Genomic DNA, 22,136 nt, shown 5'->3' on the forward strand with positions numbered 1-22,136 from the left:
ATCTCATGACTACTGTTCTGACTCATGGCTAATGGATTATTATTTATTGTAATCCATTAGTTACCAAAGAGCGCAGTGTGCAATAGTAAGATCTTCATCTATGCTTGGCTTTCAGAATTGAACTGCATTTTGATGGTATTGCTAATACTGAGTAATATGTTCCTAAGTTAATTCTCATTCCATAGAGATTCTTTAGGGAACCTTTTTTTTAATTAGGAAGGTACTGCCTTTTTCTCAACTTGTACTTGATCAGTTTTGTCTTTTGTATGTTATAGGAGAGTTACTAGGATACCTGCATTTACACTATGTTTAAATGTTGGGGTTTTTGGTTGGTTGGTTGGGTTTTTTCCAGTAGTTGACTAATGGGGATTTGTAATCACACTACCTTGTGAGTTCTCTGGTTGCCCTTATGCTGATAAAAGTGTGGGTTTTACCTGGCTACAAATATGCTGGGTGTCAGCAGAATAAACTCTAATGTGGCTAGTTCTGGTTTAGTTAGGTCTTCAAATCTTTTCCTATCTCAGTTTGATTCAATTTTGTTGCTTCTTTGTATATTTCTTTGCATCGACTGGAAAGGAATACTGTTTCTTTCCTCAAAATTTTTCTTTTATGCTGTTAACAATGCACTCTCTTGATATCTATTGGCTTGAATCATCTTGTTCTAGCCAAGCAAGCTAATTTTTATAGCACTTTGATTTACTGAAAAGTTGTGGGTGGTATTTCTTCATATCTTTAGGTTATATGCAGAGCCTTATCTATTTTCATTCCATCCCATTCCCACTGCTTCTTCCTTAAAAATCCTACAGCCTCCTTCAAGTGTTTCAGAAATTATTTCAAGTCAAACTGGAAGACTTCGTGAAACTACGTGGAATTCTTGAACCATGGGGAACATGTATAATACTTGAAAAGAAGACAGTTGCAAAGAATTCTTTGCAATGTTTCAGGTTTTTTAACCTGTTAGAGACTTAGACATAACTTAGCTTCTCTCAGAAGCAGTTTTCACTCTTTAGTATCCAAATCAATTTATTCCTCTTCTGTAACTGCAGATTCACCCTCCTCTTTCCCTGCCATTACTTTTTTGATTAATGACATTCTAATACAATGTTTTAAACCCCAACCTAGTCTTGTCTTTAAGGCTGGAATCCTGGAACATGTGGTATACAGTAAGAGGCTGAGAAAATAGACATTGATAAATCTGGGAGGAGTTGTTGGCAATATTGTTGCTGTTTTCAGCGTGTCTGATAGGAGGCTGTGGCGAATAGAGGGCAGACTTCTTTGCAAGGGAAATATGCAACAGACAAAAGTTGTGTTGTAAGAGTAGAAATTCCAATTAGAAAAAAGAGTTTTCACAAGGAAAGTAAACACTGGTGCAGGTCATCCAGCAAGGTTGACCATCTGCAGTCTAGATTTCTGGAGATACTTAAAATGGAGATGAGCTGTGACCAGCCTTATCTTGGTTGACCCTCTTTAGTTAGGAGATTGGACCAGATGACATTCTGAGATCTCTGCCAACCTAAATTACTACACGACTCCAGTCACCACATTCACAGAAATAATCAAATCGGACTTTTGTTCCTAGTTGCATTTTTTTGTTGTTAAATTTCATATTTCCCTGTGAAATTACTATAGCATTCATTATAATCCTAATATTTTCCTTTTTTTTACTCTAAACTGGATTATTCTTTGAAAATCTTTAGGTTTGCTGTCTATAGTATTTTGTTTTGCCAATCTTTACAAGATTTGTCATATTTACAGCATCTCAAAAAAAAATGTTTTCTCTGGTTTTAATCTTCAGAATTACTTGCATGCACTTACATTTATATTTTTTCATTTTTTTCTTTTTTCTTATCCTGAGTCATCTTTGCTGTTTGCTACTACCCAGATGATAATGGTATTTTCTTATATTTTCACAACTTACACTGTTTTGTCTCTTCTGATCAGTAGTTATTTTTTCTGGGGTTTCAAAAAACTGCATTTCACCAGCAGAAAATTCCAGAATTCAGTGAACAGAATAGAAATGTATAAATACATGTGATTATGGTAAAATTATAAAAGGTAAAATACCTACTCTAGGGACAGCTTTCCCAGACTGGAGATTTACAACATGAAATAGGGTTTGTGGATAGGGATGTTTTTTACTTTCTTATAGCAGAATATTGAACTGTGACTTGGTATTTCTAAAGAGAAGACATGACTGTAATTCCAAAGCAAAAATGATTGCATAATTTTACTGTTTAACAGATAGCAGTCTTCAGTATTTTCTTAGAAAACTTAGATTGTTGGCACCTTCTCTCTTAACATCTTAGTTTTAGTGTTATGTTTTCCAGAAAACCCAAGCTTCATGCCCTTTCTGTGCAAGTGCTTCTACTGTCATAACACAAATAATTAAAAATGGAGATAATGCTACTTATACCTTCAAGGAACAGATTACATGAAGTACAAGGAGATTTGTAGTAGGGCATAGATCTACTTTGTCCAGGTATTGGCTTAATAGTTCTGTTCCAATTCTATAATTAGGACTCTAAAAATCAATTTTTATTATTTTTAAATAATGGAATGTTAAGGGGTTGCAATGGACCTTCAAGATCATATAGTCCTGTAGCGGGTTCAGTTCGGAAACTGGGCAGAAACACCAATTAAGTATAGAGGTTTGGTTCAAAATATCCATTACTTCCTTCCTTCTGTGAGATAAGAATTAGGAGAAAGCAAAGCAGGGACAAAACTTAAAAGAATATAAAGAAGTTTATTAACAGACCTCAAAGAAAGAAAAAAAGTCAGACTAAACCTTCAGAACACTTCTCCCCCCACCTTTCTCCCTTCTCCCACTGACAACGTAAAAAGACAACCCTTGAGATTTTCAGTCAGTTTACCACCTCTATAATAACCTTTTCCAGTTCACTTAGGGAGAGGAGTCTCTCTTGCTCATGCTATGGAGACATCTCCACAAGAAGTTCTCTCATGGCTTCAATGTCACAGCGAGACAGCCGCCCGGGTTGGTTCTCTGCTCAGACATGAAAGTCCCTTCCCTTGACTTACAGCTTTCCCCACAACTGTTTTCAAGGATCCAATCTTGAGCTAATGGATCATTTTAAGGATGAGCTGTTCAGAGGCGAAGGTTCTCTTCACCTATCTCTGGGAGCATCTTCATCTCCAGGAACAGAGGTCTTCTCCCTCCATGGGAGAAAGGGTCCTCATAATTTTCATCTCTCTGTTCAAGCTTCTCATCAAATTACAGCTACTTCAACATTTGCTTATTTCAGCACAGGTACTTTTGCTCACAATTACAGTCATTTGCTTGTTTCAGCACAGGTACTTTTGCTCACAATTGCAATTTGAACGCTCCAACCCCCATGCTTCATGAAATTACAGCGGGTACTCTGATGTATCATAGTCCATCACCATAGCTTTACAACAGAATGTCAGCTTCTAGGCTTGAAGCATCTCCTCTTTCTCCTCCCTCAGGGTTTCAGTTCTTCCTTCCTCACTGACTTTGGTGTCTCTGTGGTGTTCTCTTCACTTGCCTCCACCTTCCCTCTTCCTCTGACTCAGGAGAGGATTGATCTCTGCAGGCTTCATCTGTTCTGGAGGAAACTTAACAGCACTAACAAAGGGTTAATGTCAGCCGGCCCCGCAGCTGGAATTCGCTTATCGCTCTTGGTCACATGATCTTTTCCGGGCAGCGGCCTCAGATGAATCTTCGGCCACACTGGAGGGGGGGAAAGCGTGCCGCGCTGCCTGCATGGAGCAGAGCTGTGGGGCTGGCCCGCACTGAGGGGCTGTGGGTGGAACAGGGCCCCACGGCTCCAGGATAACTGTCTCTCGGCCTGGCCCGGGCCGAGCAGGGCCCGGCCCGGCCCCGCTGGGCTGCAGAGGCCCCCCAGTTACCTGTCCAAAAGCTGGAAGCAAGAGAGCTTTCCCGGGTTTTGTTCGTTCTTAAATGTGGATCACAGAGGCGTGTCAAGCTTCTTAAGTGGGTTTAAAAAGTTGCCAATATTCAAACTAGCCAGCTGATTGGTTCTGTCAAGTCTAGAGGAAGCTGTAAGCACCTCTTTGCAAAGAATCACTTCCGTGGCTGATGAAGATCTCTAACAAAAAACCCAAACTATACTAAACCATGAGAAGTCCCAACCCCCATGTAATGCATATTGAAATAATGGCATGCTTAAAAGTGCCTGGAGTGATAGTTGTTCTAAGTATTTAAATGGTTGACATTTGTTACAGTTCTGAGAAAAAAACCCATATAGAACTAAAAATAGGATAAAATGGTAAATGGGGGAGATTTGTGTAAGAGGCTATATAGCAAGGTATATATACACCTTTAAGTGGAAAATCAAGTATGTGAATCTTTACATGCTTTTAAAAAGAATCTTAGTAAAAAAACCAAAGATAAAATATCTGTTAACATAGCAAATCCTTATTATTGGAATAATGTGGCTATCTTAAAATTTTGAATCTAAGGTCATAGGACACTACTTAAATAATGAGCATTAAGTTAAAGCTACTCTTGGAATTATTTTTGTGATCTCTTTTACTGATTTAATTGTCCAAGTCCTCTCAGATTTGTTGCCTCATTCTGAACTGTTTTCTCATGCATGCCTTGAGAATATGTGATATTACTACTAGATACGTTGTATTCACTAGAAGGTGAAGCTGTGATATTACTGCTGTATCCCCGTGAGTTGTGCTGAATGTGGCAGAGTAGAAAATGAGAGTGGAATATTATCTTGTATTTTTCATGCTTTTGTAGTGATAACTTTTCATTGTTGTGTATGACATAAATTGAATAATGGATCTGAACTGTGACTTGGTATCTCTAAAGAATGTATTTCAGAAACAAAAATGGTTGCATAATTTAACCGTCTTAACATCTCATTCTTTAACATTATGGTGGTATTTTAACATTATAACAATGCATCGAAAAGTTAGACTAACGTAAACTTTTCTGCTATCTGTAGGATTCACTAGCTGAAGTTGAAGAGAAGTACAAGAAAGCTATGGTTTCAAATGCTCAACTAGACAATGAGAAAAACAACTTGGTTTACCAAGTGGATACTTTAAAGGATGTTATTGAGGAGAAAGAAGAACAGATAGCAGAGTTCTATAGGGAGACTGAAGAGAAGTCAAAGGTATTTTTTTTTCTAATTATAAACTACAGAAATCTGGACTACTTAGTAAGAACAGCTGTAAACATTCAGAGTAGCTTTACTTGTTAGTATTGGGCTTAAGTCTTTATGGCATCTTTTCTCTCTACAGTTTATTAAATAAAATCTTCTGTGTAGTAAGTATTCTGGACAACTTATCTAGACCACTTCAGTGATACAGTGATTTTTTTTAACTGCTTGGTAGGTATAATTTCTCAAATCCTTGCAGTAATCTCTTACATAACTCAAAATAAATATAAATAATGGATTTATTTAATACAGGAATTGGAAAGACAGAAACACACCTGCAGTGTTCTGCAGCATAAGCTGGATGAATTTAAAGAGGGCCTTCGACAGAGGGATGAATTGATAGAGGTATGTTCATATGAGTGTATGATAGAACCTGTGCAAATAAATATCGTGTAAGATTTGAATGAGAATCATACAGAAAATAGGATTAAACATAATCTTGCATTTTTAAGAAAGAATTTATCTTGTTTTAGTGGGTAGAATTTAAGCTACTGATCCTCCTAAATTTATGAGAATGTCTCTGCAAGGTTTTCAAATGTATTACACCTTGTAAAACCTTTAATTCTTGTGAGAATTGTGGTTCTCTCATGAATGTTCCTTATATATTTCTTTGCTGTGAGGGCAGAAGTAATATTTGTGTGGCCAAAAATGTTTTTCCATAGCTAGAAGTTCTGATGTGTGGATAATACCAAATGTTATTCTTTCTTTTCCCAGAAGTTTCCATTTCAGTTATTTCAGATTTTTATATCAACCACTGAAGTTTGCCGTAGTGAATATTTGTTTGCCTACCAGTCAAGCATAGTACACAGCAATAGTGGTCAGCATGTTATTGGGTCGAAACCATGTTGCTGGGTGTGCAGTATGTTCTTTTCCCCTCTCACCCTGTTCTTTTTCCCCTTTTCCCTTTTATTCTGGAAACAAACCCACCCACCCTGAAATCCCAGAGTTATTATCAGTCTTAATTTTAAAATGGTCCACAAAGAAATATATATATACATACATATAAATATATCTTGTCAACAGTATGTGGGTGTCCATTTCCCAATGATTTTAGTTGGAAGTTGTAGTTCAATTATTACATAATTTTCCCACTGTCTCTTCATTTCAGTAAAAATTGATGATCATTAAGTGTATAAGCCGAAGTTTCCACTGTCATTTTCAAAAGCTGTGTAATAGTCATTGATCCTTTATTTCTTCACTATACTCTTGTGCTCTCTAGGGGGTAGTACTGTAACTCCAAAAGGTTTCTGAAAAGTCCCAGTTCTGTTTTGGAAGTATTATGCTTCATGAACTGGAGTTGGTATGACTTACTAGCAGAAGAAAAGGATTAAGATTACCCTAAGTATCAGCATTTTGAGTCAGATAAATGCTGACAAGCAAAAAACCTTTAAAAATTCTGTTGTAGCTCTGTTGCTTGCTCTGAGTTATCTTTGACTTCGCTGAGAATTAAAGAACAACTTCGCATGTTCTTTTTTGGGGTTTTGGTACTTGGTTTAAGTATATGAACCAAGAATATAGAGCAGATGTGTCTGGAACGTTTGCTTTGGTAGAATGTAGCATGCGTCAAGTATTCACAAATATATCCAGTTCCTTTGAAGGTTTGACCTGTATTTACCACTTATTTCTGTCGTTTCCTCATCTATTAACACTAACAGGAAATCTAGCTGAAGCCATGTAGCTTTTTGCAGAAAGACATTGTCTTCATTCCCAGATGTAAAATCAAGTTCACTCATTAAGAGGGAAAAAATTGTCTCTAGCCCGCAAAATTCTTATGTCATCTTCATAGCTAAGACTTTAATTATGTTTGCAGGGCAAGCAGCAAAATGCAGGGACAGTCAGCTAAAAAAATAGGAATATACTTGATAGGTATTCATATAATATCAGAGAGCACTCAGCAGTTGTCTTTCACTTCCTGGATGTTTGATTCAAACTCTCTTCTTTATACTTTAAAGATTATTTTATTTTGTAAAACATTAATAAAACCAGTTGTTAACATTAGTATTCACTTCCAAAGGGGACTTGAAGGTATCTGGAAATTACAGCAGAGTAATTGTTCCTATCCACAGACTGCAGTGGGAACAGTCACTGAGGGAGCTGGGGTTGTTTGGCCTGGAGAAAAGGAGACTCAGAGGTGACCTTATCACTCTCTACAACTTCCTGAAGGGTGGTGGGGGTTGGTCTCTTTCTCCAGGCAGCAACGGACAGAGCGAGAGGACACAGTCTTAAGCTGTGCCAAGGGAAATACAGGTTGGATATTAGGAAAAAGTTTTTCACGGAAAGAGTGGTTAAATACTGGAATTGTCTGCCTGGGGGGGTGGTGGAGTCACCATCCCTGGATGTGTTTAAAAAAAGATTGGACGTGGCACTTGGTGCCATGGTTTAGTTGAGGTTAGGGCATCAGTTGGACTCGATCTTGAAGGTCTCTTCCAACCTAGTGATTCTGTGATTCTGTAAAGAAAAGTAACTCCAGCTGCATTAAGTTTTCCCGACAACATTCATTGAATAGAATTAAATACCATTCTCTTGCATGAATTAATGAGAAGTATATTACGTTAAACTGCATACTGTTTCTGTAACTTCATGCTCATAAACTCTTTGGTTGACTTTTATTACTTAGTTTCCTTTATCTATTTTAATGTTTGGGATTTTTTTTTTTCCATTTCCTTACTTCTCTTTCCTCTTTTATTCTTCCCTCATCCTATTTACCACAGGAGAATCAACGTATGCAGGAGAATATAGACTCCATAACCAAAGAAGTGTTTGATCTCCAGGAGACAATTAATTGGAAAGATAAAAAAATAGGGGTATGAATCAAATGTGGGAGGAAAGTATTTTTTTAATTTAGAAGTAGATGGATGCCCTCTACACCCCAAGGAATGCTGTGTACTCCAAAGAAATTAAGGCCACACCCACCTTAAATGCATAAAATGTTTTGCAGTCTTTCTCTTCAGAAAACAAGCCACACTTTACTTGCATAATGATAAGTAGTACTAATTAAATCTGTAACATGAACTGTTACACGTACAATTTTACAATTTTTTTACAAAATTTTTAATGGCATGCCTAGTGGTAAAAAATAGGATCTTTAATTGACTTCTGCGACTAACTTGCTCATTCCCGTATTATGCTTCTGATCCTTGCAGGATTGGTTAGCTTAGATGTAACACTGAACCAAGCTGGTTTTGTGATATGACACACGAAATACTTTGGGAATTGAGAGTTGTAATTGAAACAATGGTTGTAGGTGACCTTTTGAGGAGCATCTGTAGGGCTCCTATATAGGAAGAAAGGTGGTACAGGAAGAACTGTGCTGATACTATGCAGCTAATGTAGGTCAGGCAGGGTTTTTCAGCTTCGCTTCTGGGCAGTGTAGAAGTCGTAGAGCTGAGTCAGACTGACCCTCAGTGATCACTACATGGCTCTGAACTTGCAGATGTTCTGGGACACAAGTACATTGCCGGGTGGCAATAGGGAGTTAATTGGAAAGTCTTCAAAAAGGAATTGTCTGCCTCTTAACAGCTCAAGGGGTCATTTTCTCTACCTGAATTTTACACCATATTTCAATATATGCAGATTTCTTTGAAAATTGTTTTATTTGCTGGAGTTCAAGTCACTTTGAAAAGTTGCCTTTTAACTGATGGTGCCCAGTTCAAAAGCTGTGCTGTCTTAAATTTTTTTCATGTTTCAGTCTTTCTCTTCCATCATAAAAAAATGTCAACATTCTAAAGTTTTCTGAATATTCTTCTGAAAGCTTTTTATCTTTAATTTACCCTATTCTTTCCATACTTATTTCTCACATTTGTATACTGGACTGTCTCAATTTCTGCAATATTTTTGTGCTCTTTCAAATACATTGCCAGAGTTAGTACAAGCATATCCCATATTCAAATATAGCCAGAATGACAAGAAAGATAGATATATTTTCCTTTAGCCAAAATTGCCCTGCCAGTCTGTGTTCTTATGAACACCATAGCTGGTTATTTTTCTAGTTAGGTTTTTTTTTTAACTCTCAGAATTGAAGTCTCTTAGATATGAAAGTATAAAAATGCTGTTCTTTCTCATATCTATAAAAATTTACATACTTTTCCTAGCTCATAGTTTTTGAGCCTTTCTCCCTCCTGCTGAGCAGCTTTGCTAATTTTTACCTATTCTAGCTTTAGAAGTCTCTGAGAAGCTTCACAGTGTAGCTTATAACTGGAATTGCAACCTAATTTTACAATGTATACAAGACTTTTTAGCTGTTTTAGAGAAAGAAAGGGAGGCAAACAGAACAAAAATAGCACAAGTTTGTTTTACACCTGCCTTCTTATGTTGTCCTGTTTCTACAGTGATTGAAATTTGTGGTTATATTTGATCTTAAATTAGATCAGTTTGAGGACACTGAGTTATAGCTTTGGGTAATACTCCTGAAATATACAGTTATTTTACTGTTTAGTGGCTCCAAATTTTCAATTAGTAATGGCAACTCTGAGTTAGGACCCCAGACGTCTCTTGCATTCTGGCATATGATCAGATTTTGCTCATACCAGTATGGTAAAACATCCCTGCAGAGCTTTATTGTCCTGATTCCTGTTCCCTGCCCCGATAGAAGAATTGCAGAGGTAAATTTTGTGCAAAATCCATGTCATATTAAATTAAACCCTGAGCATACAAACAATTAGGATTTTTAGTGGTTTTGAATAATGTTTACTTAGATCTGCATAGGTAGAAATACATAGTTGTATCAGTTTCACTTCCCTTCCCATCAGAATTTTCTGATTTCCAACACTTGTGTATTAGGGGGTGAGGACAGAAAATACATTTGGGGAAGGTCAGCATCGTCACAGGACACTGTCGAGTACACACAATCTGTGTGTGATTCTGGGCCACTGTGTCCATTCTCTCAAGTGGTGAGCTTACTTCCCCTTCCCCTACCACTATTCTTCAAAAATTAAAAAGATGTATGTGTCTTTTAAGTAGAGCACAAAATGATGTAATGATTAAGGTTCTTCATGCCATATATAATGTAGTTAGAGATCTAGTGTGTGCTAGGAAATAAAAGGACATCTTACGAATTTTTAAATTAAGATGTCAGCTAATGTTTTCACACATGTTGATTTGCCTTTATTTTAAATGTTACATTTACATACTAATACATCAAATTGTCAAAGTTTTCAGTTGAAACTGAGTAATGCTTTAAAACATTGCTCTAGTACACAGATTCTAGATGATTATTAAAATCCAGCATACTGCAGTTATGTGGGGCAAGTACAAATGTATACACTTCCATTTCTTTCTTGGTATCAATCCATTCCTACACATTCACGCACAACATAAGGTTTAGTTGGATCATTTTCTTGGCAAAAATGTGTGCATACTTTTGCAGTTGTTGTATGGTGAGGATTATTTGTAATGCATGCAATATCGAATGCTGCCCAGTCAAATGAAAGTGTCTGACTAACTGTCAGGTAACACCGCTCCAGCATAGGTAGGCAAACCTATTTACATCCATATTTCACTTCTAGCCATACTTTTTTTGTGCTAAAATAGTGCTACCAGTGTTTGCTGCCTTTTTTTTCCCTCTAAAACTGACTGCTTTGGGTTTAGTAAATGGTGTTGTAACCCTTAAGCAACTAGTAAAATACACTAGTATTTGTGAGTGGATACATTCAAGGTCTTCGATGATGTATGATTTCTACTTCTGTACCTTATAAAAGGCAGAGAAATTAGTTCAATAGATGTAATGTTTTAGGATCTTTGCCATTTGAATTTTAGCAATTTTATTTCTTGCTGCAGAGTGCCTCTATGAAGAAGAATCACTTATTCTTTTGGTACTCAATTTAGTTTATCAAGATTTACCAAAAAATAGAATTCACTAAATAAAAAATCTACTAAGAGTTTTGAAAAAAGTGTTATGACAAATGCAGCATGAAATTAGATATGCAACTTGGGGAAGGGAGTTATCAGAGATGTATGTTACTACATATTTAAAAAGCACTTTTAATTTCTTTACTTTTATTGAGCTCTTTGTATTTACTTGTAGAAAATCTTTCTGCTGTCATATGCTTTTTCTCTGTGCCATTCTTTTTCTTGCTATCTGCCTGAGCCCAGGCCCTAGAAAGACAGAAAGATTACTTTGACTGCATTAAGAATGAGCGAGATGAGCTCAGAGAGGAGTTGGCTCACCTGAAGGAAACAATGAAGAGAGGACAGGTATGTTGGTAGTAGTTACTTTACAGTAACAGAAATCCAGGAATGGGGCATGAAATCAAGGTCAGTAAAAAAGAGGAAGAATGGTTACTATTCTTTTGCAATCTGAAAACCTGACCTTAGGGTAGGATAAATGGTCCATATCATTGTAACGGTTTCAATGAACTTGAAAAGCTCTTAAAAAACTTTTCTGTTCATTTATATTTTAGCACTTCTGTTGTATGACTAGTTTATTTTTCTTTTGCATTTTTAGAAACACGGATTAGTTATAATTCCAGATGGCACACCAAATGGTGATGTAAACCATGAATCGGTGGTTGGTACAATAACAGTTGTATCACAGGAAGCTGCTCAGGTCTTGGAATCTGCAGGAGAAGGACCACTAGGTAAAAATATCCTAGCATACTTTATAGAGTTTTTGAGGTCTTTGTTGCCTCTCGTTCACAGTGGGTGTGATTTACAGATGCAGATGCAAGCACCTGTGATGCTTCTGGAATATATGCTTATACAATTTTCAGGATTGATTTTAATTTTTTGTTTGTTCTGAGTAAAAAGACAGATGTATCTTTTGAGTAAGAAAAAATATGTGCTTAGATGTTTGAAACGGATTAGTTCTCTTGGTCCAGTTCCTGTTCTAAAACTGTCAGAAAACATCTTGCTTAAAAGTGTCATCTTTTGGATTAGTATGTTTTCCATTGTATTTCATGAAAATAATTCTTTAGAAGAATGCATAATCATTGAAAGAACAGCAAGTGCAGTCTTCCATCACATTCATTAGAAAAATAAACATTCACATTTAAAAACACTGAAAAAGTGACAGGGACAACAGAGACACTAAGTGGGGGTTTTAGGGTTAAGTTACTTTAACTTGCTTTTATCCTTAGGTTGAGCAAGTTGTTGTATGCAAGGTCAATCCACTGTAAAACTCTGTTAACATGTAGAAAAACATCTGTATATACTTGAATTATACTTCTACATAATATATAATAGTTGCATATTTTTGTATTGACAGAAATTAGACTTGATATGTATTTCTGTTGTGGCTCCCTCACAGGGAAATACAAATGTCATTATGCTTCATTTCTGTCAAAGTTACAATTTGTAAGGGAGCTGCTCAAGTCTTAGCACAGTGTTGCTTGATAGACTGTTTTGTAGCCATTACTGATCTTCCGACTAAGTAGAGATATTGCTGCATTCCTGTGGGTCCTTTTCCAGGTACTTTTTTTGTTGTTTCGGAACACTTTTTGCAAACTTTCTAAACATATGGGGAAGCTTAGTGGCTTCCCTGAAGTGACAACAACCTTCAAATAAGGCAGGGAAAAGAATACACAATCAGAAGAAACTTTTGTTGGAAATGGCTGTTCTGGATATGGAACAAAATTGTTTTAGTATTAAAAAAAAATCTTCAGTTGTTAATTTGCTTTAAAGATTTTGTGAACTCTGAGGTCTTGCTTTTAGAATTGTTACACTAACAAACAGTGTGAATTAAATACTTTTTCCTTTTTTCTGCTATTAACTGAAGGTGGTTGTGTTATTAGTGAAATATCAAAGTTTTGTGGTCCCAGTGCTATTAGCTTTGAAGAGCATTTCATTTGGAATGTAACAAAAAGTTATGAAAAACATATTCTTAGTTACAGATTTCTCTGATTTTTAATTGGGTTCTTTGGTTTTAGATATCAGGCTACGAAAACTGGCTGGAGAAAAGGAGGAATTACTGTCCCAGGTAAAATAAGTTATTCCTGTCAGAAATAGACCTTTGTGTATCATTTTGCTGATACAAATATATACTATTTATATATAAGCAATAAACAAATGTTAAGCACCAAAGGTGCTTAATCAAATACATAAGCACTAAAGGAAAATAAAATGCTCAATTTCCTACCTCACTGACTGCCAGGAATCAGCAGTTTCTCTTGCTAGTGTCCTTATCCATGGGACTTTGATCTTGGTTGGTAAAGAAACGTCATTTCACTAACTGGTTAGCTGAACTAACTTGTTCGTGACTTTACTATTAGTGCACATACTTAAAGCTCTTTCTTTTATTTTGTCTTACGGAGAAATATTAAAGTCAGTAAAATTACACTCTCATAAGCTCAAGTGGCTTTTTTTTCAAAATTACTGAGTGATCCTATTTCATTGATAATTTCTGTTACTCAAAGAGAAAATTAGTATTATCAAAGTAGTTGTGTTTGAATACAGCTCTGTTTTGAGGAGAAAGGACTCAAGCAAACATACAGCCATCGAGCAATTGTTAAGAATACTACAGTTTTTGCCCTTCTAGTTGAAGACATTGCAAATTTAAACCATTGTTGTCAACATTTGGTTTTGCTGTGAATGAACTTTAATTATAGTATAGATACTTGTTTGGAATGCCAATAAAGTATAGTATTAAATATATATAAATATGTATGCACATATTTTTCACTGTATAATTTAAAAATCACTGATCATCTATTTGATTTGTATCATGAATGGGGGTTTTTCAAGTTAACTCATACACTGCTAATCTGTAGGGCAATATTTTTAGCTCCTACTTCTTTCATAATGTCCATACACAGAGGACATAGCTGAGAAATCTGTGTTCCCTGACTGTTTCCGCTGTCGATATTGCCGTGTCTCGCAGCCATAGGGAGGAGGAGAGAAGATCCAGCAGGCAGCAATTGTGCAGCAAGATTGATTTATTTAAGTATTTTACAAACTCTTTTATAGGCCTTTTCTTCATAGTCTAATTGGACAAAGGATCAGCCACCCCTTGGGGGTGATTGGCTAAAATCCTAAAACATCCATTGTCAAAATATTTTTCTACTGTACCATAAACATAGTTCTACAAGGTTGCAGGTGTTCACAGAACTTCTGCTATTATCTTCCATGAGAGAGAAAAGTATCCCACGGTTTAGAAGAACCAAGAAAATTCCTTGCTAGCAGCATTTTTGTATCCACACCTGACTACTGGAAAAATTGAGAGACAGTTTCTGTAGCATGAAATGGAACTGTTAAAGACTAATGTGCACTACAGACTTGCCTAGGACCATTGTTTCCGGGTGGAGTATGAGAGAGGACCCCCTAAAAAAGCCATGGATTATTCTCTCTGTAAACTGACTAGGATATTGTTCAATATCTTTGTGTGTGTTTAGAGCGGAGAAGATATGCAGTAGAAGAAATCCATAAACGGAATTTAATGCCATCTCCTCTTCTGAAAAGTGAGCTGTGTTAGTTACTGGGTGCTCCTGTACTGTGCAGATATCACTGCAGCACTGACCAAACTGGTGGGCTTGGGTTGTGCATTGACATTCAGAGGGTACTCGCCCAGTGATGGGGCTGGGGGGCTACAGCCACAGACTTCAGGGACTGACTCCCCTGCGTGGCTCTACTATTCTTGTTTACAGAACCTTCTCAGCCAGTGACATCTCAGGACTACTCTGCCCTTCCACCATTGAACATTTAGATACACAACTACTGACCTTCTGGGAGTCTCTTTTTCATAAAGAAACACTTCTTTTTCAGGTTAGAAAACTGAAGATGCAGTTGGAAGAAGAACGACAGAAATACTCTAAAAGTGATGGCATGAATCCAGATATAATAGGCTTAGAGAATGGCTCTGACTTGCAACTAATTGAAATGCAAAGTAGGTATATGGTGACTGTTCAAAGTTATTCTTGCAGAGAGGACCTCCAACTCCTTTTGTTGAGCACTAGTAGTATTGTGAGTGACTACATTGTTGAGCAGATGGGTTTTTGTTGGTGTATGTCCTTGCATGGAATTCCTCACTGCAGAATAGCTTAAAAATCTACCTCTTTCACTGTTGAATAACAACATTCTGGGAAGTTATTTTTCAGTTGATAACCTTGCCTAGATTAGGTGCCACTACTTGAATACAATTTTTAGACAATAGAATTTCAGCTAAGACTTTTTTTAATATCTATTCTATGTGATGATTTTGTTCAATCTCTGATACAGAAACTTAATCTAGAAGACTATTGTCTTGAAGCAAAACATGAAAATTTATTTAACCTAATATTTAGTGTTGCTTTATAGAAGCACTAAGCTGCTTTTCGTTTCAAGCAAGCTATTTCTTCAGCTGAAAACTTACTTGTTTGGCAGACTGTCGTTTAATATGCTTGTGTCAATGAACATGAACAAAGCACTGGCAATGTGAGGGCTCAAATGTAACACCAAAATAATTTGCAGAGCTCCTTAGAGTTTATCAGTCAAGTTCAAGCCTTGTGCTCCTTACTATTCAAATACTATTACAGATGTCTAAGTTGAATGTTGCTGGTGTTATGTTTATTAAAGGTCTGACATTTCGCAGTGTGTGTTGATTATTATGTTGATTCTGTTCTCTAAGGAATTAGTTTGCTCAGCTAAACACGTGTTTTAAAAGGTGTGTATCTCATTGGTGCATGTGAGATTAAATGCACACTTTTATAGAGACAGTAGTTGTGTTCTCTAAATAAAGGAAAATTACTTCCTTTCCATACTCTCGAAGATTGCTGAAAGAACATTTACCTCTCTGTGATCCTGTGTATGGGCTTCTCAATAAAATGGTCTTTTTAATGAATGATCTTTTAATTAAAAGGGAAACTGCTAGTTTAGAGAGTTGCTTTGACTAACATATTCATGTCAAATTTTGTCTAGGAGATGCCAACAGACAAATTAGTGAATACAAATTCAAGCTTTCAAAAGCTGAACAAGATATAGCTACTTTGGAACAAAATGTAAGTGTCTTTCTTCATGTTTGTTATTACACTGCACACTTCTACAATACTTTTTTCAACAAAAACTATGAAAGCATATTTCCTCATTTAATTTACTGATTGATATTTATTTTGCATAGAATGACAGCACAGTTTTTGTATTTCCTGCAGTTAAATACCTGCGTACAGTCTAATCATAAGGGAAAATCTACCAAGATGCTGAACTATAAAAACATGTTATTGACTTAAAAAGTGTGATTGTTTTCACAGATGTATAACTCTCGAATTTAGAGAGTAAATTATGTGCCTTCCACAGTATTTAGAGCCTTCTTACAAGTAATTAAGTTAAATATTTTCTTGAACTAGTAGCTTCAGTTCCTCTTTATATTCTGCCATACTTTTGTATTTTAGGAACTTAACTACAGCTTATTACCTAAAAACTACATAAAGGATTATAATTTAAATCACAGATGCATATCTTTTCTCTTTTGCACAGATTCAGTCTAGTAGCCTGTCATGTGGATTTAGGGGTAGCAGGGAGCTGTACATAGAACAATCCAGCCAGTGGGTTTTAACATCTACAGGTTGCAATGAGGATTTGTCTCAAGCCCTCTCCTTACTGAACTCTGTGGTTGGGCTCAAGACCTCTTTCATCATGTCCCCAGTAACAGTTCACAGTCTCCTTTCTACTTTGCACCTTTTCATATGGTTTCTGCTTTTCAACTTTCTACTTCCATTTTTAATCCCATGGGTTTCCCAATTCTTGATTTTTTGTATTCCAGCTCTTCTCTCTCTGCTTATGTTGATTCTGTTCTCTAAGGAATTAGTTTTCTGATCTAAACATGTTTTAAAAGGTGTGTTCTTTAACCTTCTGTCTGTTCTCAGCTTTGTCCTGGGAAGAACAGCTGGTGGCAGGTGAACTCCAGGTGGAACACCTGAGTATGTTCCTTTTGTCTTGTTTGGGTTTACAGATTGGACGACTTGAGGGACAGGTTGCAAGGTATAAAAATGCAGCAGAAAATGCAGAAAAAGTAGAAGATGAACTCAAAGCTGAAAAAAGGAAGCTTCAGCGAGAGGTAACCGACTTGGTTTCCTTTCCAGCTGTATGTTCCTTTCTGTCTTGAGCTGCTCTGTCTTTTGCCTCCCAAGCTCTGTTTTTTTTGTAATCTTCAGTTACAGCTTTTAATTGTTTTTTGAGATAATCTTCAAGTCTTAGTGTTACATTCAGCAGACATCTAGCACATTAAAGTAATACTAACTACAATTCAATGCTGTACTTCCTTGGAAGGGAGCATCTAAGTGGTATTTTTTTTCTAAATATGATAACTTGTAATGTTTTAAAGTAATCCTTCTACAAAAGTTGCTGGAAAGTTGAATGACCCCTATGTCAAGTGACAGCCTGGGAATTTTCCAACTTGCACCTCACAGGATTCTGGGAAGAAGCTGTATTTAACTGAGCTGTTGATCATTCTTGCTTAAGAGCTGCTGCATCACTAGCATGATACCTGCTAACTGTGATGGGAATACATAGCTGTATGCAAATAATAGTGGTGGACAGTACTTTACCTTGTTCTAGGTAAATTGCTTTCATGTAATGGGAGGCTGCAGGCACCTAGTTCTTTTGGAATGAATACAGTTCATGTTTCAGTTGCTTCACACTTATTTTTAACAGTTGAATTCTGTTTAATCTGCCTGCAATAATGAAAGTGTTATATCTTAACTTCTGTGGCATTCTTATGAAACATATAATACTTTTATTCCTCTTACAAAGCTTGAGAACAGCACAAAGTCCAAACAAGCTAAAGTGATCATAATTTTTTTTTCATTTTATAGTTAAGAACAGCACTGGATAAGATAGAAGAGATGGAGATGACCAATAGCCATTTAATGAAAAGGCTGGAGAAGATGAAGGCAAATAGGACTGCGCTTTTATCTCAACAGTGAAATGGAAATTGAAAATACAATGCACTGCTCCTTGAATAACTAGTCCCTAGCTTGTTTATAAAAACAGACTTTCAGTGGCACAAACTATGCGAACACTGAGCTGTCACTGGTGGTTTAGTTTCATAATTAAATGACATACTTTTTGTAATTTATGAGAGAATGAAACGTAGATTGAATTCCCATGTGAATGACAGCAATTTTTCAGTAGTGTTTGATTCTAGAGTCAAAGATGGAGCACAATGCTGTATGTTTTTACAACTGTGGAATCAAGTTTACTCATGATCTCTTTTGGCTGCTTTAATGATGCTTGATGCTCAGAGACAGCTGCATGAATTCAAGACACTGTATTACAAAACTAACATATACTTGCTTAAGACATCACACAGCACAAGTGCCTTTTATCTGGTGCAATTTAAACTTCATTGTTGAAATAACCTTTGAAACCAGAAAGCATTTTATTTTAAGATACATTTGGGGTATTCCCTAAACTTTATACATTTTGAAAATACATTTTTTAAAATATTTAAATTTATAAGAAAAAATAGGGACTGTATATAAAGATCTGCTTCTTTTGCATGGGCACATCTGACTTCTATGTAATTTTGTCAAATACTAGCCCCTGATACTCTTAGTATTAAGAGTACAGTTTTAAAAATGGAAGTTATACACCGTCAAATTGTGTCATCCGCTTAAGTGCGAACTGAAATTTTATGGTGGGAGGAAGGGGGTGAGAAATGTGGCTAAGGAGTTTATTAAATGGACACTTTACTGACCAAAACTGGATGTTTTGTGTTTTCTTTTGAATACTGAGATGCTAACAGGACAGAGCAAAATCTGTAGAATAATAGAATCTAATCTTTATATTCTTAACAGGTATCTTTTTGCCTTTGGAAGTATGAGTTTGAATTTTTTTTTCTTAACCTAGTCTGCTACTGTTTGACAGTATTACCATGGAGCAGAGGAGCTTCACAAGGAAAAAGGTGTTTTCTGCAATGATGTGGTTTATGTTGGTAGCATACTCCCTGTAGACAGTGAATACTATTAAGAACTTCCACTCTTCGAGCTGACAAGTAGGAAATCAGTAGCACCTGCAGAGGCCATTCTGAAGTGTTTGAAGTGGCACTGCCCCTGTGTTGAACTTTTCTTGAGGCCAGCAGGAGCCTTGGTCTGAGAGGAATTACTCTTTTGGACATGTAAAGGGTGTTTTCATCTTGGAAATTGCTACCCTTTTGGGAGTATTTCTCAAGGCAAGGCAAGTTTCAGGACCTTTGCAATCCCAAGAGTTAGTACCTCTGCTTGACCAGAGCTGTTTTCAAAGAACAGCCATCTTGACAATGCAAAACTAAAGCTTTCTGTCTCTGGATGTCTTCTGGACTTGAAAAATAAAATTCCTTCCCTGTTGAGATACCTAAGTAGCAGATCTACTTAGGCCTGTGTATTAAATAGGAGACAATTACAGTTTGGCAATCACATAGATCATTGTGCTGTTAACTCTTTGCTTTTTGTTGTATACTTATTCAGTAGAAACTCTCAACTCTTGATGAGTTCTTAATGGTAGGTATTCTCAAGATAAACGGATACTTAGGAGGTTTTCAGTGTTTACAAAACTCTGTTAAAACTTTATTTGGCATGTGGTGGGGGACCTATCTTCTGATTCACTTCTTCTAAACCACCCCATTGAAGCTGGACATTTTATGGCAGAGGGAAAACTGCAGCTTCAATTGTAAACCATGACAGTCAGATAAGGACTTTTTCTGAGGTAGAGATAAAGCATCAGTACATTCTTTCTTAAAATCAAGATTTCTAGTAGTTTTTTAAAAGAAAAATTACAAAGTGTTAGCATGGGCATGTTAATTGAAGAGATTCCCAAGTTCTTGCTACCAGAAAATTAAAGCAAATTCAACAAAATATCCAGAGCAATATCCGAATGGGAGGTACCAGGAAAAGCAGTAGCAAGGAAAAAAACCAAAACTGTTATTTTATCTTGTTACAGGTATAGGCATGAAAAAAATTGTGAGTAATAATGAGTGACAGTTGGATTGCAATATGGAAAGCTTTTTTTATATTTATTTTTACCAAAGCACAATTTATTTAACAGAACCAGAGAACCAGTGTATCTGTGACAGGCAAGTGAATAGAACATGATGGTACCAGTATTGCTGGAGACCACACATTGCTTGTTGGCCAAATAAAAGACAAGTGTTAGGTGTAATTATGGAAAGCTTATAGAAAAAGTTACTATATTTGGTCAGTTCAGTTGGGGTTTGGTTGAGGAAAAAGTGTAAGTTGTGTTTAATTATATTACTCAGATAATTTTATAGATAGTTGCAAGGGGACAGGGACAATTTTTAGTGGCTCTTGCATGCAGGGTTATACCAAATTACTGCTCACAAAAAGGCATGAGGTTAGTACAAAGTAGGCATAAAGATAACTAACATGGCATAATACCATTTTTTCTTTTATTGAGGGCATGTTTTTTTAACACCCAGCATGGTTTGTCCTTTCCTCAAGTTTATGGGGTTTTGTTTGGTCTGTGGAGGTCTGTTAGGGCTGGGTGAAAACATTTGGTGATTGTGTTGTTAGGGGACAGACAGCAGCACCAAAAAGGTATGTGCCTGTGTGGCAGTTCAGGGTCACTGAAGTAGCTACTGCAGTTTGAAACAACAGGAGCTGTTGTTTCATTTTTCAGGTTGCTTAACCCCCTCCCAACTCCAATAAAGCCAGTGTGTAAAGGACACAAAGGGTTATCCTAGAGGAAGAGGACCAAAAGCTTGGAAAAGGATGAAAGAAATACTCTGATTACAAAAAAGTTTTTTTTTTTTGACAGCAAATAAACACCCCATCACCACCACCAAATTGACAGGCTCAGTGATGCTGTTTTGCTGTGATGAGGTGCTGGCACTTTGGGGACAGAAAACAGAAAATGGTCAGTTGGAGAAGGCTCCTGTCCACAGCCTTCTCTATTTGCAGTGCCTGAGCTACTGGCCATGCTCAGAGCTGCACCCAAACCTGATCAGTTCTCCATTCGGAAAGAGAGCAGGGTGGCAGGACTTACACCACCTCCTCCAGTTAGCCATGGGAGATCAGCCTCCTTATACTTGGAAGGGTGGGGGGAAGCATATGTGCCTGCTGCTGTCTTCCACTACCCATTATGCTACTCATGCTGTGAGGTCAGGTACCCACCTTAAGAGACCTGCTGCTGGAAGAGGAGCTGATCCCAGATGATGTCCTCATCTGTCTTGAAGGAGATGTACCTGCAGATAGTGGCCAGGGTAGCACTGGCAGTGAGTCCACTCTGCAGACGATCACAGCACTTCCCGATGCAGTCCAGGCACCAGCTAGAATCTTCTTTAAAAAACAAATTACAAATGCATGAAAGTAAATTAAAAACAAAAACGTGGAAACAAGATAAAAGGTAAAATGGTATCACTATATCACAGGCCTGAGGAAGACTCAACCATTATCTGCCAGGAATAAACCTCCCCACAGGTGGGGAAAAAACTTGCCTTTGCCTCTCCCAGCCCTTCCTCAAGGGCCTGCAAAGCAAACTTGCTGGTGCATGGATTCAGAACTCCTGCTTCCACTACCCCCAGGGGCAGATGCTTTTGTCAGGCTCCCCCCACCCCAGCCCATGCCAGGGTGGGTGGTGGAAGCTGTTAGCAAGGCCAGGAACCCGCTCCCCTTCCACAACATTCATGCCCTCCCCCACCAAAAAAAACCCTGGCAACTAGCTGAAAAATTCCCCACCATAGCGAAGCGGGGAACCTCTAGTGCCCAACCAGGCTGGACTATGCAATGCCTGGAACCAGGAGTGTTTCCCTCTTACCAGGTGTAGACTCACCTTGATTTCAACTGGGTGTAGACTGTCCTCAAGGAAGGTGCTGTAACCACAATCAGCTTTGCCCTGCTGGTGGCCAAGCCAAGGATGTAGATACAAAAATGCTGCTAGCAAGGATTTTCTTGCTATTTTCTAAGTCCGTGAGAGACTTTTCTCTCTCACAGAAGAGGTAGCAGAGTAGGTAAACAACCAAGCCACCTGCAACCTTGAAAAGTCTTGTTTATGGTATAGTAGAAAAATATTTTGACAATGGATGTTTTAGGATTTTAGCCAATCACCCCAAGGGGTGGCCGATCCTTT

General features: G+C 37.2%; 1 protein-coding gene and 1 long non-coding RNA gene across 10 annotated transcripts in view; one reads left to right on the forward strand and one right to left on the reverse strand.

The window, feature by feature from the left end:
- Nucleotides 1–18,776, forward strand: part of LRRFIP2 (LRR binding FLII interacting protein 2) — a 62,561-nt gene extending 43,785 nt beyond the window's left edge. For 3 of the 8 annotated variants that reach the window (XM_039549403.1, XM_039549405.1, XM_010398594.4), the window contains 10 exons: nt 4,956–5,126; nt 5,424–5,516; nt 7,883–7,975; nt 11,262–11,363; nt 11,614–11,746; nt 13,034–13,083; nt 14,865–14,985; nt 15,996–16,075; nt 17,026–17,130; nt 17,888–18,776. In XM_039549403.1, the coding sequence (XP_039405337.1) occupies nt 4,956–5,126; nt 5,424–5,516; nt 7,883–7,975; nt 11,262–11,363; nt 11,614–11,746; nt 13,034–13,083; nt 14,865–14,985; nt 15,996–16,075; nt 17,026–17,130; nt 17,888–17,998 (1,059 nt within the window). In that variant the 3' untranslated portion in view covers nt 17,999–18,776. Of the gene's footprint in view, nt 1–4,955; nt 5,127–5,423; nt 5,517–7,882; nt 7,976–11,261; nt 11,364–11,613; nt 11,747–13,033; nt 13,084–14,864; nt 14,986–15,995; nt 16,076–16,939; nt 17,131–17,887 lie in introns of those variants that run through there. The other 5 variants (XM_039549406.1, XM_039549408.1, XM_039549409.1 and 2 more) reach the window with 3 other exon arrangements.
- Nucleotides 7,368–21,999, reverse strand: LOC104688884. 2 transcript variants are annotated; one of them, XR_751702.4, is made up of 3 exons: nt 21,840–21,999; nt 21,182–21,346; nt 7,368–7,619 (listed from the first exon to the last, which is right to left on the reverse strand). It is a non-coding gene; the product is annotated as an uncharacterized LOC104688884 (long non-coding RNA). The 2 variants fall into 2 exon arrangements; XR_751701.4 differs by lacking the exon at nt 7,368–7,619 and adding an exon at nt 14,986–17,746.
- Nucleotides 22,000–22,136: the final 137 nt, after the last annotated feature.

This window comes from Corvus cornix, chromosome 2 (genome assembly GCF_000738735.6).
Source record: "Corvus cornix cornix isolate S_Up_H32 chromosome 2, ASM73873v5, whole genome shotgun sequence".
Classification (NCBI taxonomy): Eukaryota; Metazoa; Chordata; class Aves; order Passeriformes; family Corvidae; genus Corvus; species Corvus cornix.